The sequence below is a fragment of the Asterias amurensis genome, chromosome 18, assembly GCF_032118995.1.
Source record: "Asterias amurensis chromosome 18, ASM3211899v1".
Lineage (NCBI taxonomy): Eukaryota > Metazoa > Echinodermata > Asteroidea > Forcipulatida > Asteriidae > Asterias > Asterias amurensis.
This window is the reverse complement of record NC_092665.1, coordinates 16,086,183-16,104,074: the sequence shown is the minus strand read 5'-3', so window position 1 is coordinate 16,104,074 and position 17,892 is coordinate 16,086,183. Positions and strand designations below refer to the sequence as shown.

Below are 17,892 nucleotides of genomic sequence, written 5' to 3'. Positions count from 1 at the left end.
CAAACTTGTGTGGATCATTGTATTCTACTTTTAAAACATCTTTCCAACCATATGCATTTTATAAAAAAAGGTTACAAACGCTTTTGTTTTGACCAACTCGTCCGATCCAAGGCAACGTGTTCCTTTAAAATGATACATCAAGAACGTCTCAAGTTCAGGGTGACAGAATTTGTCAAAGTTTCACAACTTCTTAAAGATAAATTAATTATCTAACTCTTTCATGAATGCATCCAACCACTCTGAATTTGTTTATTTAAATTTCAAATAAAACGCTTAAAAAATTGTGGGTTATTTTAAAAAGAGTTCTAACAAAATATTGATCCAGGTCGACTACTTTTTTAAAGTACACAATTGAATTTCTATTGTTTGGTCAAGTATTTCCAGAAATATTGCAGGGTAAAATGTAGAAGGAGAAAATAAAATATTCAAAAGGTAATATTAATTTAAATTAATATACACAAGGATATGATGTGGCTTCAAGTATACTTGGTATAATATGAGAATGTAAGAGAAATATAGAAAAAAAAATAAGCATTAAAAAAGTTTGAATGATGGAAGTGACTTCCTCTATAATATATACTATAATATATTGTGCAAATGGAAACTCAAAAATCACCACAAAACCCAAGCAAGGATGGAATTTCTTATTATATTGAATTCTGATTTCAACTTCTTCAGTTCATTAGCTTTAGAATGCTTAAAACTTATAGTTATAATTTATTTTTCGGCATATATTTCAAAAAGAACAATGGAAAACACAAACAAGACAATAAGCCAGTCACAATGCCACAAACTAAAAAGATAACAGTGAATTGTAAGTCTTAACCTCCAATGCCACTGGCTACATCAAAATAAATAAAACTCTGGATATGTTGGTAGCCCATCTCAGACTGTAGAGATAGTTTCTAGCAACCTCCAGATGAGCAAACTCTGGTACTATTCTGCCATAATTGTTCTTGCAGAATAGTTTATGGATCTTATGGCCTATAGAGTCACTACATAAAAGCTAGCCCCAAATCAGGAGACAAAAGAGCATCTGTCAATATAGATGGTGATCCTACGCCACATTGTTTTGAACCAACCAAGGCTGGTAACATTGTGGCATACACATTCTTTCAGAACTGTGTATGGGTGTTCAAAATTTAATTCATAAATGGTTTTGTAAACACACTTAATACAAGTAGTACACACTTTTAAGACGAAAGATTTTATATAACGTTTGACCTTGTAGTTTTAAAGAACAAATTAATAGTCTTATTATCATTTATATACACTGAGGTTCTAAGTCTACAAGTTCATTATTTTCACCTGGCCCTAGTTTTAAAAAAACGAATTGCTGTCGATCAAGAAGATTGTACGGGATCAAGTTAAACTCTTTACTGGACCAAGTTTCAAGTTGGATATCATTAAGTCTTTTCCTTACGTCACATTTGTTAGAAAAGATTTTAAGTATAGATCTTGTAATTCCGTAAAAGAAACAGAATCTAACATAAATTTGGCAACTAAAGCTAAATATAGGTTTTTGTATCTTCCCTTTGTCTTGGCTACATCTTAAGCTTCTTTGTACAAATTTCCTCATCCGTATCAGGCCCTTCAGTCTCCTCTCTCTGTCTCTCTTCCCGCCTCACCAGCATCCTCTCCAAGACCTCAAAGAGGAGATCTTTACCGTTGATGTAGTCATTGTTCACCAGATTGACCAGGTAGAAGGTGTCGTGGATGTGATTGATGATCTGCCGAGATGGGGAACCTTCCTCGTAGATGTGACCCCATTGCTCCTTCCAGAGTCCGAACGCTTCATCCTGCGAGACAACAGGGTAAAGCTTGTGTTAGAACTTGACCAGTCTGTCCCTTTAAACTAAGAAAGTTTAGAGGGAGTTCTTTTTTAGTCTAGGGAAATTTCAGAAAGTGTTTAATATTTTCACCTAAAAACAAAATGATTTGATTTAATCCAATATCAATTTTAAATATGGATGAAAACACAATGGACTGAGGTAAAAAAACATGATGGTTAATGACCAATACGAGTTTCCATGACACAAAGTTAAACATACCATAGAGCTAATAGAAGGAAATTAGAATATATAATTTATGTACAATAAATATTTGTAAGTACATTATCGCCTGCTACTTCAATTCTCAACAGTCTGCTCCTGATTCAAACCATTTCATCATCCAGTGAGTTACGTTAAGTATGACTTTACTGGACCAAAATCACAATCAAAAGCATGCAAATCTGAGCACAAATGTCATTCTTTTTAAAATAAAGCTAGATTTTTTGTTCAAAATTCTGGTCCAGTAAAAGTTTGAGCTACAAGCCTTTGGATTTTCTCACCGAATTCGAGCCCTAAGAGTTTGCTTGTGTCAACAGTTTTGAACTTTTTAACTTAGGCCTAATGTTGTTCCTGCATTTTAGTAAATTTTTTTCTCAATATTCTATATGTGTAGCTTAAGAATGTTATTGTTTGCGCACTGATGCCGCTGCTTATGCACTATATAAATTATTATTATGTACAAATGAAATAAATAAATAGATAAAAGCAATGATGGTAGGGTTAACTGTAATTCTGAGATGAGCTAGAGATGTGGGAAAGAAAGGCTGAAAAGGGAAATGGGATGGATGAAAGTTTTGAGATCCCATGTAATGTGGATACATTGGAGCATGCGGGATTCGAACCCACGGCCTGTGTGACCTCACAGGGTCACACGCTCTGACCAAGCTGAGCTAATGCTTCATTTTACCACATTATGGGAAAGTTAGTATCAGGGAGGTTAGAGGGTTAAAGGAAAGCCGATAGCAGATGACGACGGTTTAGATGGGATGGGTTACTGGCAGGTTGAAAAATCAACCAATTATCTTTTCAGAGGCACCTGTTAAAATGCTGGCAAAGACAGTGAGAAATGGGATTGGATGGGAATTAATAGTTCTTCAAGGAATATAGAATAGTATGACGAGTGATCTTATGTAAACTTAAATGTGGAAGAGACAATGTGAAACAACTCCATGTTGAGTTGAAACACCAAGACAAAATGCAAATTAAGTTCAATTCAATATTAAATCAACTACAATAATACAAATATCATTACATCATTTCATCATGTATACACATCTGAACAATCATTGCTCTTAATTTACCATTGGGTAGCATTTACCAATGACTACCCTTATCTCACCACATGCACAACAAAGGTACATTTCTGCCTGCTGGAATGGTAAGAGCCAGCTTATTCCCTTCCTTCAGAGCTGTGCAGCCAGGAGGGAGGGGCTGAGGGGTTAAGTGCAGTGCTAACAACAAATTAAAAGTATGGCCTAGCAAGGCCATAGATTGATGACAACATGCACATGAAACCAAACACATTCCTAGATCCGTTTTGTGACGTTAAAAAATAGGTCAGTATAAAGATGGTGAGTTTGAATATTTAAAAGGTTAAATTTCATAGTTATATCTTCAACAACTACTGGCTATATACTCACAAGAAAGAGGACAAATAAAATAGTGACATTTATAGCATACAAAATGGAATTTTTTTTAAAACCCTGACCATTATTGCCATGCCCGGAAGCTTCCAATAAATAACGATCAACTAAGAATGCTATACAAAAATTGGATGAAAACAAACTTGTGCATTTTAACAGAATACAATCTTGAGGTGAAATCTGGACTATTCCTGCCATTTCGCAATAGATCACCTTAACTTTAAAGACTCTTCTTCTGAAAATCCTTCCCTTGCCCAAACCTAAATGCACCGCAACCAGCGTCTATTTCCTTCCAAACAACCCCTTCTTCAAGACCGTTAAAACCAATTAATACTAAGCCTGGGCGACTAGTGAAATTAATCACTTGACTAGTCGCACCTCAAACAGTCTCCACTCGATATTAGGCGCAACCAAATTAGTTCCAAAGATGCATTGGGAGATATTGTTTGACACTGACGTAAAATTCAAGCTGAAAGGATTGAAGGTTTGTGTCACTGATGTGTGATGTGTTTCGTAAGTAAATTATTTTGTTGTGAATAGTGGTGAGCGACACAATTGGTTCACCAAGCAGGAAGTCACAACTAATTGTGTAGTACATGTACATGTAGCTGTTGGGGCACGGTTCACAGGTAGTTGAAAAACGGTAGTAGCGACTTGACTAAGCAATCAATAGTCATGAGTTTGACACTAACCGCCCAGGCTAACCAAATACCAGGGGATAAAATAGGTTAACAACACCAAAATGAACTCACCTTCCAAGTCATGAAGCTGATTGGATCGACGACGGTGGGCTGAATAATCTCAGCGCCTGGAAAGACGCCCCAGGTAACGGCTATCGGCCGCTGTCTATCTGTGTTGGTTATATCCTCCTTACCCTAAAATTCCATTCACAAGGAGGGGCAAAGCTTCTTGTCAAATTCTCAAAAAAACTCAAACTATTTTAAAAAGTAAGAATATTAATTTCGTTGTTGTCGTTTTGTTTTTAATTTGGTTACTATTAAAGCTTCCTGTTAAAACCTCAATAAATGCATTTAAGTTTTTCTTAAAACAAATAATATTTTAGTGTTTTGTCTTCTTTTGATTTGATTAATCAGCAAATTAATAGCATTTGATTGCAATGGTGATCTTTCTACTTTTCTCTTCATTTCAACCCTTTAACACCTTTAGTAATTTGTTCATACTGCGTCATAGTTGACAACTTCACATAAAAGAATAAAACATTACCCTAAAACTGGTATAAGGAGCAATCCATCACATCTCTCTACAATATTGGGAAAAAAAGAAGATTCCTAAAACAAGAGTTTCAATTTGAAGGGTGTAAATTTGACAAGACAAAGGTATAAAAAAAAACATTTGTATAAGAACTTACATTATGATTGACCACATGATAAGTGACAGCTTGGTAGTCTCTCAAGATGTCCAGTAAGGCGGCCACATTCTCCCTGGAGGTGAAGAACTCCAAGTACGCCTGGATAAAGAAAAACCTCAAAGTTCAATATGGCTCCTTTAGAAAAGTTACTTTTTGAAATACTTTGTATAAGAAGAATGATTAATAACGTTGTTTATGGTAAGCAGAGCTGTTAATTTAGGCCCTGATTTGATCACACCTTGGCTCCAGCTTCCGTTTGATGTTAGAAACACCATAGAAAATTCACACTGTTAAAAAATTGACAACGGAGCTCGAGCCCAAAACCAGTTCATTCCTCTCCATATAACTTCTTCTAGATTTACCCCTTACCTTTTGGTAGACGTAGCCATTAGGAGCTCCCCAACCCACGACGGGATCTGATGAAGGAACTCCATTGACACTCGGCTGTGAGTTTATCGTCAAGATGCCTCGCTTGTTGATACTGATGAGTCTGTCACGGAGACGAGATGTCTCCTGAGCAATCTCATCGTCGTTCCATGGCATCCTCTTCACCTGGAAGGAGGAATAATGGGGAGGAATGAGAATACAAAATAAAAGTTACCGAAGAGCAACTTCATTTCATTTAACCAGTATACTTGTTTATACTTGTTGTGCTGTCATTTAGCCTTCGAGAAAGGCTGAAGTATCAGGCCATTAACAATTATTTTTCAATTACAAAATAAGTCCGCTTGGTTGTTAAGCAGTTTGCAACAGCTAATAATATTTTTCTAAAAACTTGTATTTAAAGCTTCCCATACCTGATGTCCGTAACGGTTGGGCTCTCCATCCAAGTAACATTTGAAGATCTCAAATACATCTTCCTCACATGAGAGTTCTTCTCCCCACATCTTCTGCAGTTCTTCCTTTGAGGATTTACTCTTGAGATAGAAGAGATGGTAATCCTTGAGATCACCGAAGGCCGGAGAGGAGGAGTCGCCCCAGCGACCGTTGGGGAAATCATCCCAGTCTTTAGTTCTAGAACCAGAGAATTTTTTTTTTAATAATGATGTCAACTTTTTTATTCAAACTTTTCCAACCGTATAATATCTGAACACAGAGGAAAGTCTGAAACTGTTCATCCCTGGAAGTGTTATTGGTTAGATTTGGTTAGAAAAAAAATGACAAATATATTTTTAAAGGAAAAGTTTGAATTTACCGGTGTATGTAACTCTTCGGTCTTGCCCCCCAGAAGATTGGTCGCACATCTTCTTTAGTCCTCATGTGATTGGCAGTCATCTTCCAAGGAAGGGGACGGTGGACAGGATCTTCAGACCACAATCCTAGCTGCTTCAGGATCTCAATGGTTGCTACTTCACGATTAAGAGTGTAGATATGAAGGCCATGTACCTCACCACTGTAAACAAACTTACTCATTATTTTCAGCCTGAATTGATATCCAAACAATTTATCATTCATTCATTCATTCCTATTAAAGTCAAAGTCATTGCTGAACCTATATCAGAATTACATACCTTTCAAACATTTCTTTGCACATGGTGACAGCCTGGTGGATTCCATAGTTTCGTATGGCAGCATCATTGTCTTTGATTGGCTCAATAATTTTCATGATATCTTCCGGGATGTGTAGTTTGGACAACTTGACGAGATTACGAAGGGAGCCGTACCCCTATTAAAGACAATAGAGACCACTTTCTTTAGCCAATCACTATGTGAGCTAAATTCCTAGCCATCCAAAACCAATTTGTTTTGAGGAAATAAATGTATGTATACTGAATTAAAATCTAAAAATCCAAACTTGACTTTTCGTGGGCATCTGAAACACACTATTCTAATTTCTATGCAGCAAGGGTGATTTTTTGTTTTTTATTTTATTGTTTCTTGCAACTTTGATGACCAATTGAGCCCAAATGTCTGTTATTTCATGCTTATGTTGGAATACAGCAAGTGAGGATACTGGTGTTTGATTACTAGAATGTTTAACCTGCATTTAAAACAAACTTGTCTAAAATTGCTCACAGTTGTCATCCACAACCTTCAAAAATAACAGTCCTCTCAGACAACATCTTGAAATTTTATTTTTCAAAACAAAACCAACACAAACTAAGCCGTACTACTGACCTGAATTGGCATGACTCCAGGAATAATCGGGACCTTGATCCCGATAGCGCGACAATCCTTGTAGAACTTTATGAACTCACTGGCTTTGAAGAAGAGTTGAGTGATGATGAACTCAGCTCCTGCATCCACCTTCAACTTAAGATGACGCAGATCTTCTTCATAACTTTCAGCCTCGGGATGGCCACCAGGGTACCCTTTGGAGGAAAGAGGACAAAACAAAATCAAGACTAAAACTCGATGACAAAGTTTTAATTGCAGGCATAAACAATGAAGTTTGTGAAAAAAGTGTGCTCAGCCACAATCGTGTGTACATTTTTTTGGCGTCCATTGAAATCAACTGATGAAGCAGTTGTCTCCAATGTTACTTACATCAGGCATGATTTTTTTTCCTTGGAATAAAATGGAAACATTTTCTTGATAAAGGGCTGACCTTATTATACACATATCCTGTACACTTTAATTTATAAACATTTCAGGCTAATCATCAACATTTTCTGATTTTTCCAAGGGTAAAAAATCAGACTAATGTAGGAAGAATATCATGCCTGTTGTATGTTAACAATCACCGAGTCATCGATGAATAAAAAAAATATTGAGTTTGTCCGATACAAGACATGCTAGATATGCAAAGAGTTACTCAGCATTAACAGATTGTTAATTTTGATGTCTTTGTACCAAAAAGTGTACCTGTGACTGTGACTTTTGCAACTGACATTTATGACATGTGTTGAACTTGTTTGTGTCGAACCATCAAATCAAAAGATAAGTTCTATGGAAACACACCTGCGACACAGACTGTGAACTGATCACCGAAGGTCTTCTTGATGTGCCTCACAAGGTCAACAGCATAATTAAAACTATCTTCAGAGTCCGTCTTCTCCCACTCCAAGTCTCCAGGAACATCTACAGGAACAAAAACAAATATTTTGTGGTTGAACAAAGAAAACTAACTAGAGCAAGAATTTGAACTAACAACCTCCGAATTAACGTGCTGACCCTGTACCACTTAAGCTACTTATAAGTTATACTTTTAAAAGAAATCATAAAAATCAAAGTCAGCATTTGAAGATCTTAGCAATGAGGTAGTGTATTGTATTAAACTTCAAAAACACAAGACTGCCAGACTTTTCCAGTGTGCCTTCAATAGCCCAATGCAAATATCACTGGCCTCAGGCCATCGATTAGTATTAATTTTCAGCCCTTACTAAGATATAAAAAATTTTAAGTGTGAATCTAGGTCCAATGATTGAACCCAATTGTTTAAACAAAGAACACTCGCTAGCTTCATGCTGGTCAAAATCTAAGAGACGAGGGGAGGGCAGGTGCAAAGTATAAGAAGTGCTTGTTTGAATTTTATCTTTGTTTTTGAAACACTGCTGAACAATGGATTGTCAATAAATGACTGATAGTTTAGATTTTGCTGATAATAGCTTGTAAAGATCAATTGTTTCTAAAACAATTATCTTATCTATCAATCATTGTCATTTCTTGTATTATTTGTTTTCTTCTAATCAGTCTTTATTATTATCAAAAGATGTCAACAAGAGGATGTTGGTTATATCGTAAACAGGTTTCATCATCATTGTTTACAGTTACTCATGCAGGTTTGTTTAAATGTTTAATCTAAAACTGAAAATATTATCACCATTCTAATGGCTTGCATGTTATTTGTTTATCCTTAGCGTTTGCCTGATGTTGAACCTCAAGCCAATTATCTTGACAACTTGGCAACAGGTGTTAAAAACAAAACATTAGTTCTCTGTTATCAATTGAAAAATGTTAATGCCAAAAAGGAAATACTTATTCTGCGTTATCGATTGAAAAATGTAAATATTTTTTTCAAACCAAAGAAACATCTGTTGTATAAAAGAGGTTTAAGCATCAATGCAAATGATTTAAAATAACAGTCTTTAACATTCTGTGTTTTCAGGGAGGGAATTGAGGTACCCGGTACATGCATGTAAAATGTTGAGTGTCCCTGAAACTATTAGAGTGGGCTTGAGCAAGGCTGGGCAGGGAAAGTGGAGGACAACAAACAACAAAATACTTTACCTCCTCTAAGTGCCAATATGTTGCGTATTCCGCAGTCTTTGGCACGGTTCAGATATTTGGTGATGTCGGCCTTTGTCTGCTTGACACATGTCATGTGTAGCATGGTCTCTATACCGCAGTAGTTGACCGAGCTGTGTGCTATGGTGATGGAGCTGGTTTCTGTGTCTGCGCCTGGGTTTCCAGCAGGGTGCCATGTGATGTCACAGAATAGAGGACCGCCTTGGAACATACGCTCCAATCTGAAGAAAACAAAATTTAAATGCATAAGGGATGAACAAGAAAAATTGACATGAAACCGAGTTTGATCCTGCAACCCCTGCATTTATAAGCCAGTGGAGGCTCTTCACCCCACTACCGGTCTCTTTAACTGGGCCCAAGTTCATAGAGTTGCTTAAAAAAACACAAAATGCTACTACCTTAGCACATCATAAGTATGTTTACCAGGACACTGTTACCAGTCAAAACACCATGTCACATGTACAATTTGTGACTGGTAGCCTGCTCATTTATGCTATCCTAGATTTGTGGCTCTATGAAACGTTTTTCATACTTTTTTGGAAAATACGGACATGGTTATACTTTGTTCATACCTTGCAAGCAAGTTGACAGCTCCATTCGCTGTTCTTGGAGGGAAAAACTCCAATGAAAACCACTTCTCCTTGCACGCAATTCTCTGCAGGATTCGATCAATGAGGGGGGTATTGCAAGGGGAGGGGCTTCGTGAGACTGATAAGGGAGTCACGGAGGACCCCTCACTACTGCTGCTAGTCGAGTTACGTTTCCTGGTTCCATTGGATCCATTCGTTACGAGACTCATGATGGTAGAATACAGAAGGAGCTTGACTCAGGATGAATGTTGAGATTAATATCTGAAAATAAAAAGATGAGGTTGATATTTTATAATTATTACAGGGATTTGGGGCGCTTTAAAGAAATACAGCAGCCTATACTTCATTTTAAGGCAATGGTAAGTGACAAACTGGGGGCAACTCAGTCAAAACAACTGGAGTTTCTACTCAAAATTCATCTCAACTCAAGTCCTCATGCTATGAATGTGTAGGCATATGAGGGCCAAGTGATGCCATCATCTTGTGCTTGGCACAAGACAAAAATGAATTTCTGCTCTTAATCTTATTTTTTATAGCTCCATGTATGCTCTTACACACAACAGCATTCTGTTAAAATTATTTGTATTAAAATATATATTTTAAATGTATTTATACTACGTACATGTAGGCCCTATTGTTTAATAAGTACTAGGTTGTAAAAATGTTTTTTTTTTGAGCTGACAGTTTGAACCTCTTTCTACAGTTTTTTTACAAATTAAAAAATGGTTTACAACTGAACTTTGATAGTTTTAATTTTAGCAGCAACAAAACCCTCTGCCTACAGTCTACACTATTTAATTAGTAATAAACATGAAAGGATAAAGGCAAGTCACAAAGAAATTGTTCACGACACAAAAGTCAAATTTGGCATGTGGTATACTCAGTCAAATAATTAAATAAAAAAATAACAACAAAAACCGAAATTAAATTGTGACAGTTTGAACCTCTAGTCTACAGAGTTTCTTGAAATTAATTCATGTTTCACAACTGAACTCTTATTTTTAGCAGCAAAACCCTCTGCCTGTTCCAGAAAATTCCAGTCACAAATTGTTCAAAACAAAAGTCGTCCACATAAAAATTAGAACAAAATAACAACGAAATAAAATTGTGAAGTTAATTGTTTTCCTCACTACAAAACAAAGCTCAACAAGGCCCCTATGCACACCGAAGCCGGGTGGCAAAAATAAACAAGAATTCGTGAACAAGCAGAGCTCACCCTTTTCGGAAAGATGTCACAACAAAGTCACAATGTACACACGTCAAATGCACTGTCGTCTGCAACGATAACGCTGCATGCAATGTTCTGTCGTCGTTGTCCGCACGGCATGGCCGTCTAACCACGAAAGAGAACGAAATGAAATTGCACCAATATTTTGAGGGCTTTTAAATCATGAATAATTCAGTAGTTTGTGTGCGTAGTGGTTGACTGGGCATGTTGAATAATTTATGGGGGCCAATCAATGAGTGGGCTTGGTGAGTGGGTGGGATTTGTTGGTTTGGGTTCACGGATCGATGAATTAGTTTGTAAACAATTATCACAAAAAAAGGTCAATGCGTACAAACACAACGATATCAACGTGTGATCGAACAAACAACAACATTTGTACACACTTGCGTTGGTACATAGGCTACAGCTATAATTTAAACAGTTCTTCGAATTCGAATAAACACACAATGGACTGTGTAGCTTTTAATGAGGGCTAAATCCACGTTAAACCGTTCGCCGTTACGGCGCCCTCTATTGTGCGCACTAAATGATGTGGAGATTGACGTCTTTGGATAACCCAATAAATATTTTTTTCGAAAAATTACTCATGTCGATAAAATCCATCTTTGAAGAAGGTTTAAGCAAATGCCGTTTTAGGATTTTAATCAATACCATTCAATACCATTCAATAATTAAACAAGATTCTGTCATAAAAGTATAACTTGTTCAGGATATTAAAAAAAAAACGTATAGCGCCCTCACTTTACCCAGGCAGAAGTTACAAATAAAATCAATTTAGGGAGAACTGTATCAAATCCTATACGTACAGACTCTTCGTTTGTTTGTTATGCATTCCAGTGCGTTGTGAAATAAGACTTTACTTTGCAAAACAATGACCTTTTTACTATAGCAGTCTTTAACGAAAGAAGGCTAACAGCACAAAAAAAAAACAGGTATACATTGTGTAACCAAAAGCAGCCAAGCAAGTCGACATATTAATACCATTATTTATTCATTATAACAAAATAATATTCTGGGAAGCCAAGAAGGAGTTACAACGAACTCACATCATAGCTGTGTGCTTTACTTTATAAACAAAATAAAATACCCCTCAATTTATTTTTAAAGGATTCAATTCTTAAAAACATTTAAAAAAATATATCAAATCTTTAACATAAAAAGGGGATCCATTCAGGTCTGTATTCTTTTAAAATTCCAGAATTCCCGCTATTCATTAAGAGAACTTCCGGATGCAACTTCCGGATGAGATTTGTCATTTTTTATTTTAGAAGGCTCATTCAACGTTAACACTTCATTGTTAAAAAATGTTTATAAAATAAAATCTCAAAAACAAGAGTTAGAAGCTTGTCTTTGGTCAACACCAAGGAGGTATTGAGTGATTAAAAAAAAGGCAAAGTGCTCTCTGGTACAGAAGGTTGATCATGGCCGTCTGAAGGTGACCCATCCTCCCACGAAGACGACTGATATCAGTGCAACAACTTTAAAGCTGAGCGCCCTGCTACTGCTTGATGCAAAGTCTTTGACTGCAGACAAAAGTTATGGAAGGTGACGAAATTGTTATTATGACTTGAAGCAATGATGCTAATGATGACGTCAAAATGCACTCATTGAATTGCATATGCATTCATGTCCGCCCGGACGCTGCTGAACGTTGCATTTGTGTCCGCCCGGACACATTTGCATATGAGTTGTGTCCGCCCGTGCAAAACCGTCCTTGCAGTTAAACGCCATTGGTCGACGGAAAACTTTCGCCATTTCTTTTACAAGCTAAGTGCGTGTCAAGGATGACATGGGAACTGTTCGGCCGTTGGGTATTATTGCAATCATAAAATATGTGAATATTCAAGCTGCATAATACCTAGGTTCGTGCATGCACGCTCGCTTTACGCGCGCACATACAATGTGTACAGTCATGTGCATGTCCACCAGACGGTTTTTGCATATCCCCGGACACGATTGCTAGTGCAAAAGTGTCCAGAGCGGACAGTATTGCATGGCGGACATAATTGCATCTGACACCGGATAAAATGAAGATGACAATACTCATCAGGAGTTGAAGATAGGAATTGATATAGTTATGTTGTTCTGCATAATTCTCAGCAAAACAAGGGTGTAAGAAGAAGCAGAAAGACAATGACATACAAATCAATTTACTGTCCCTTACTTTTTGCAATTTCCTGGAAGACTTGAGTCCAGGGGGAACCCTTCCTATAAAAAACGGGAATCTGTCCGACTGGAGCTGATACTTGGACGTCACCACCACTGTACTCTTTGCCGTCCCAGAGAAACACCCAGTTGTCAGGAGGGAGGTACACCCACCACGTATCCACCCCTTTGTCATAAACAGGGGCAACCAGAAGGTCACGGCCGTATAAATACTCATATTTAATTGAGAAAGACCGCTCATCATTTGCATAATGCATAAATAGAGGGCGTTGAGCAGGAATACCGTAGTCGGTGTTTTCTTGGACTACAGAAATTGTGTAGTCCTTCAGCATGTTGAATATTTTGCTCTGACGGGCAAACTTAACGCTTGTCTCCGAGCTGGAATAAAACTGCCAGTTTTCCGCTGGTCTGTTTCCTTCGTGCGTCCTCATGACGGGGGTAAAGGCCGCAAACTCGGCGTAGCGTAGCAGGAGTTCTTCGGTCCGACCGATGCCGAACAGCGACGTGAAACCTCCCACGTCAAAATGCGTCAGCCCGAACCCGGTCATACCGAGCGAGAGAGCCGCTGGTATGACCGATGCCAACCCGTCTGCGAGACTGAAATCTACGAACTGATCTCCCGCCCAAGTGACGATGGTGTGTTTCTGAGAACCGCTGAAACCTGCCCTCATCCAGATCAAGATATCGCCAACCATCCCCACCTCCTCGACTACCTCACGATTGAGTTTAGCCCACAGAACGGGCCACTCGTTGTGGAGTGCCTCCCCGGCCTGCCCGCCGTAAAACACGGCATCTGTCGGGAGGTACTCCCCGAAGTCCGCCATCCATCCACCGAACCCTAAATCAATCATGTTTCGTGTGATAACCCCCTTATACCACTCTACAGCTGTCGGGTTGGTCAAGTCAACAATTCCACAAAAGAACTCCCCGTAATCTACAACGTAAGTATCTCCCGTAGAATTCTTGACCAAAAGATCCTTTTTATCTGCCTCCTTGAACAGACCCCCCTCGCGGTTCAGGTTCGGGTTGATATAGGCGAAGACTCTCACCCCCTCTTTCTTCAATCTCACAATCTCAATGTCCAAGTCAGGGTATTGTTTCTTGTCCCATTCCCAGTTCCAGAATAATCTTGATCCGAACGAAGTTTTGATTCGACCGACCCAATCTTGAATCCACAAACCAGTCACATAAGTAGAATTTCCCTGGAATAAAAAACAAAATACTTTTAATTCTAAACAGTAGTTACGATTAAAAAAAATACTGACACTGTGTTCTTACTGACCAAAACGGCAGATTTTTTATTTTTTAATTTAAAAAAAAATGTGATTTGAGGTCAAAATCAACGCTCTCATAGGCCGTATATCCGAAGTGATTGCTACAGCTACGGCTACGACTGTTGCTAAGGGCTTAAGACGTCTACTTCAACGCACAATGAAGCGGCGATCCAGCCGTAGCTGTAACCGTAGCCGCCATTTCGGATATAGCCTTATACCTGTGCATATTTAAGGTAATCCAACATGGCCGCCGTGCCTCCTTGAACACCCAAAATGGCGCCATCATAAGTCCACTCCGGTAAGGCAGGCTGCCGACCAAGGAACGCCGTCAGTTTCCCGACGAGGCCGGTGAACGTCTCGCTCGCCCCGAAGAAGATCTTGCCAGGCTTATTGCTCCAGATCTGGACCTCGTGAAACTCCGGGTAACGGAAATCCAACTCGGAATAACTCGTGGTGTCGAAATGGCAGCAGTATTTCCTAGAGGAGGTGAAAGTTGGTTCCGCCCAATAGGTGGTGTGGTAGTCCCCGCCCCCACCGTCACGTCGATCCGCCTCGAATGTTACTTCAGTTGACTTGTTACGCCCAACGCCCTAATGAGTTTTGGAAAACAAGTTTTGGACAAGTTATTGATTCATGCATAAGTAGCGCCCAACAGTCTAGTTAGTTTTGTTCAAACAAGTTTTTAAAGAAGTTATTAATAAAATACTTTCTTGCATGCAACTTAGGAAATTCCACAAAGCAATTTAAACCGGAAGTTCATACCTGCTCTTGAATCCACAACGGGAAGTTGTGACCTCTGAGGTCAAAGTAAGAAAATTGCTCCCCGGCGCCGTAAACGTGCTCCTTCTCATCAGCAAGGAGTCGTACCCAGATGTGATTGACGTCACCGGGAAGGTCCTCAAAAGTTATGACGTCACCGAGACTGCTGTTCTCTTTAGTGAAAGTAACCGTTGTCTGTATACATGATAAGATTTAAAAAATGTAAAGAAAAATCCTTGTACTTCGCTTGGTACACGTTAAAGGCAGTGGACACTATTGGTAACTGTCAAAAATTAGCCTTCACTGTTGGTGTATCTCAACATACGCATAAAATAATGAACCTGTGAAAATTTGAGCTCAATCGGTCATCGAACTTGCGAGATAATAATGAAAGAAAAAACAACACCCTTTTCACACGAAGTTGTATGTGTTTAAATGGTTGATTTCGAGGCCTCAAGTTCTAAATCTGAGGTCTCGAAATCAAATTCGTGGAAAATTACCTTTTTCTCGAAAACTGTGGCACTTCAGAGGGAGCTGTGTCTCACAATGTTTTATGCCATCAACCTCTCCCCATTACTCGTCACCAAGGAAGGTTTATGCTAATAATTATGTTGACTAATTACCCATAGTGTCCACTGCCTTTAAAATGAACAGCATGTAATTCTGATGGGTCATCCCTGATAATCAGACTACAACAAAAGCCCGAGGAAATGTAAAGGGTTTCTTTTTGTAAACCAGTGACACCGTGGTTTTTAACCCCTTATTACTTTGGGTGCGTTCGTTTAGCTTCCCTGGGTCGACCCCGGTGTGTGACGGTTTTTTTTCCCAGGACGAACGTGGGTAATTATCTGCACACGTTCGTCCTGGAAAAAGAAAACGCCACACACTGGGGTCGACCCAGGGGAGCTATAAACGAACGCACCCTTTATGGCGTCTGGTTTCTTTTCGTGCACTTTGCCAATTTCTTGATTCATAAAATCACAAGACGTTAACCAAAGTTTGTATGAGAGCGATTGGCTGTTGTTAGCTTGGCGTTTAGGCCTGTATCCCCTTATGGGAGTTTGCTGAGTTCCCCCCTTTTTTAACCATAGTTACTCTAAAAAACGAAAAACACCTTCATGAATCCATCTCTATGGAACTGGACTCGCATCATCACTTCTGCATCATCAATTACGGTGAAATTCTTCAGTGCAATTCGTTCCTCCACGTAGTCCTTGATGACGAAATTACCGAGATGGCCCTTGTAGGAGGACACTCCACTCCCAACGAACAGGAAGGGGGTGCCGGGAGAATGGGCAATCACCTGTAGGGAATCATCATGCAGTAGGGATGGTTAGACTTGATTTCAAGTCTGAGATCGCGGTTATTTCTCAGAATCAGCCACACAAAACTTTCCCACAATTAGCTACCAAATGCCAACTCGTAATTTTTATTGACTGAGGTTATTCCACAAGGGGGGGGGCGCTCTGTTTAAAATGGTTACTTTTGCTTTGGCTATGTACTGTTTTCATTAAGTAAGTAAATAAAGAGCGAGTTTAAATTAATTTAATAAACTTGATTTAGATAAACCATACACCATGCATGCAGTTTTACTACAGAAAACGTAATTTTGTTCAATAAATAAAGTGTACAATATTCAAAACAGTAAAACAATGTGTACCTGTATTCCGTCCACGTGCACATTCAAATTCTGGCCATTCAACGAGAATGTGAAATTAGCCTGAGATTGCCGCAGTACACACGATAGAAGCAATGTAACTAAGATGAACATCCTGCAAAGGCTGTATGCTGTTGTTGTAGCCATTTTAAAGTCGGAGTAAGTCTATAGTTAAAAAGGGGGTATAATTATGTGAGTGCAGTTCAATTAAAATTCGTACATATTTTTATCAACAAAGTTGCTAATGGCCTATTCCATTCGTCGCTCGGTCTGATCTATGACACGTGAACACTTGAACAATTATTGGAATACTAAATCCAAGCCCAGGTTGGACTCCTTTGTAGCACTGACGCCCTAGGGCTGCCGTAATCCATGCAACAAAGATAGACAAATGTCAACCTTACCTGAAAAATCGCACCAGAATATTGGTGTGGGACTCCCACAGCTCCTGACCCGAATGTATTGGTTAGCACACCGTCACTCCTGGGGTTAAAGCGCCTATATTCGACAAAGCCTGGTCACCCCATGCAAATGTGATAACATAATACAATGGAGTATTGCAATGTCAAAATAATGCAAAAAACCCAGAGATATCCCACCATGGCCTAACGTTGATCATGCTTAATCCTATTATGTGATACTGGGGTAGCCTGGCCTTTGGACTCGGAGTATTAATTCCGCGTTAAATCGTGTTGGGCTTCAAGGACTTGATTTGTTTTGTTGCTATCAACAGCTATCCATTGTTCACTACCAAGTTTTAATGCTAATTTTTTGGGAGTAATTACCAATATATAATGTCATAATCCTTTAACATTTTGGACAACTAGAGGACCTGTAGCTTTAATACTGGCCGGTCCATGTAGCCTACATGGTAATACAACGATTTAAAAGGCTCACTAACCATGTTACCTCTTTATTATATTAGGATGTGTCTCCCCAGTCAGTCTACAATGTCATCACAGCAGCACAACAAATATCCACTCTCCGTATTTTGTGCAATATTATTGTCATTATCCGTGACACCGACAGCTATAGGTACCCCGTTGCTGGCAAAGTTGACCCCCTGTATTTGACGCTTTGTATAAAATATATATCGCCCAAGGCTTTGACAATTGCTCATCCGTGGCACTAGTCTGGATCAGTTACTTTTATAATCGCAGAAATTGTGCATGAACCGAGCAGAAAT

General features: G+C 38.7%; 2 protein-coding genes across 2 annotated transcripts; both read right to left on the bottom strand.

Moving 5' to 3' along the window:
- Positions 1 to 37: 37 nt before the first annotated feature.
- Positions 38 to 10,979, bottom strand: LOC139950428 (methylenetetrahydrofolate reductase (NADPH)-like). Its single transcript, XM_071949104.1, has 12 exons — positions 10,839 to 10,979; positions 9,605 to 9,883; positions 9,015 to 9,253; positions 7,746 to 7,865; positions 6,963 to 7,156; positions 6,356 to 6,510; positions 6,040 to 6,237; positions 5,642 to 5,858; positions 5,214 to 5,396; positions 4,845 to 4,943; positions 4,228 to 4,350; positions 38 to 1,799 (listed from the first exon to the last, which is right to left on the bottom strand). The coding sequence occupies exons 2-12, from the start codon at positions 9,829 to 9,831 to the stop codon at positions 1,545 to 1,547; spliced, it is 2,010 nt and encodes a 669-aa protein (XP_071805205.1). The 5' UTR covers positions 9,832 to 9,883; positions 10,839 to 10,979; the 3' UTR covers positions 38 to 1,544.
- An 837-nt stretch (positions 10,980 to 11,816) lies between these two features.
- Positions 11,817 to 17,374, bottom strand: LOC139950427 (sulfoquinovosidase-like). Its single transcript, XM_071949103.1, has 7 exons — positions 17,111 to 17,374; positions 16,710 to 16,871; positions 16,164 to 16,352; positions 15,053 to 15,244; positions 14,509 to 14,880; positions 13,015 to 14,218; positions 11,817 to 12,373 (listed from the first exon to the last, which is right to left on the bottom strand). The coding sequence occupies exons 2-7, from the start codon at positions 16,851 to 16,853 to the stop codon at positions 12,270 to 12,272; spliced, it is 2,205 nt and encodes a 734-aa protein (XP_071805204.1). The 5' UTR covers positions 16,854 to 16,871; positions 17,111 to 17,374; the 3' UTR covers positions 11,817 to 12,269.
- Positions 17,375 to 17,892: the final 518 nt, after the last annotated feature.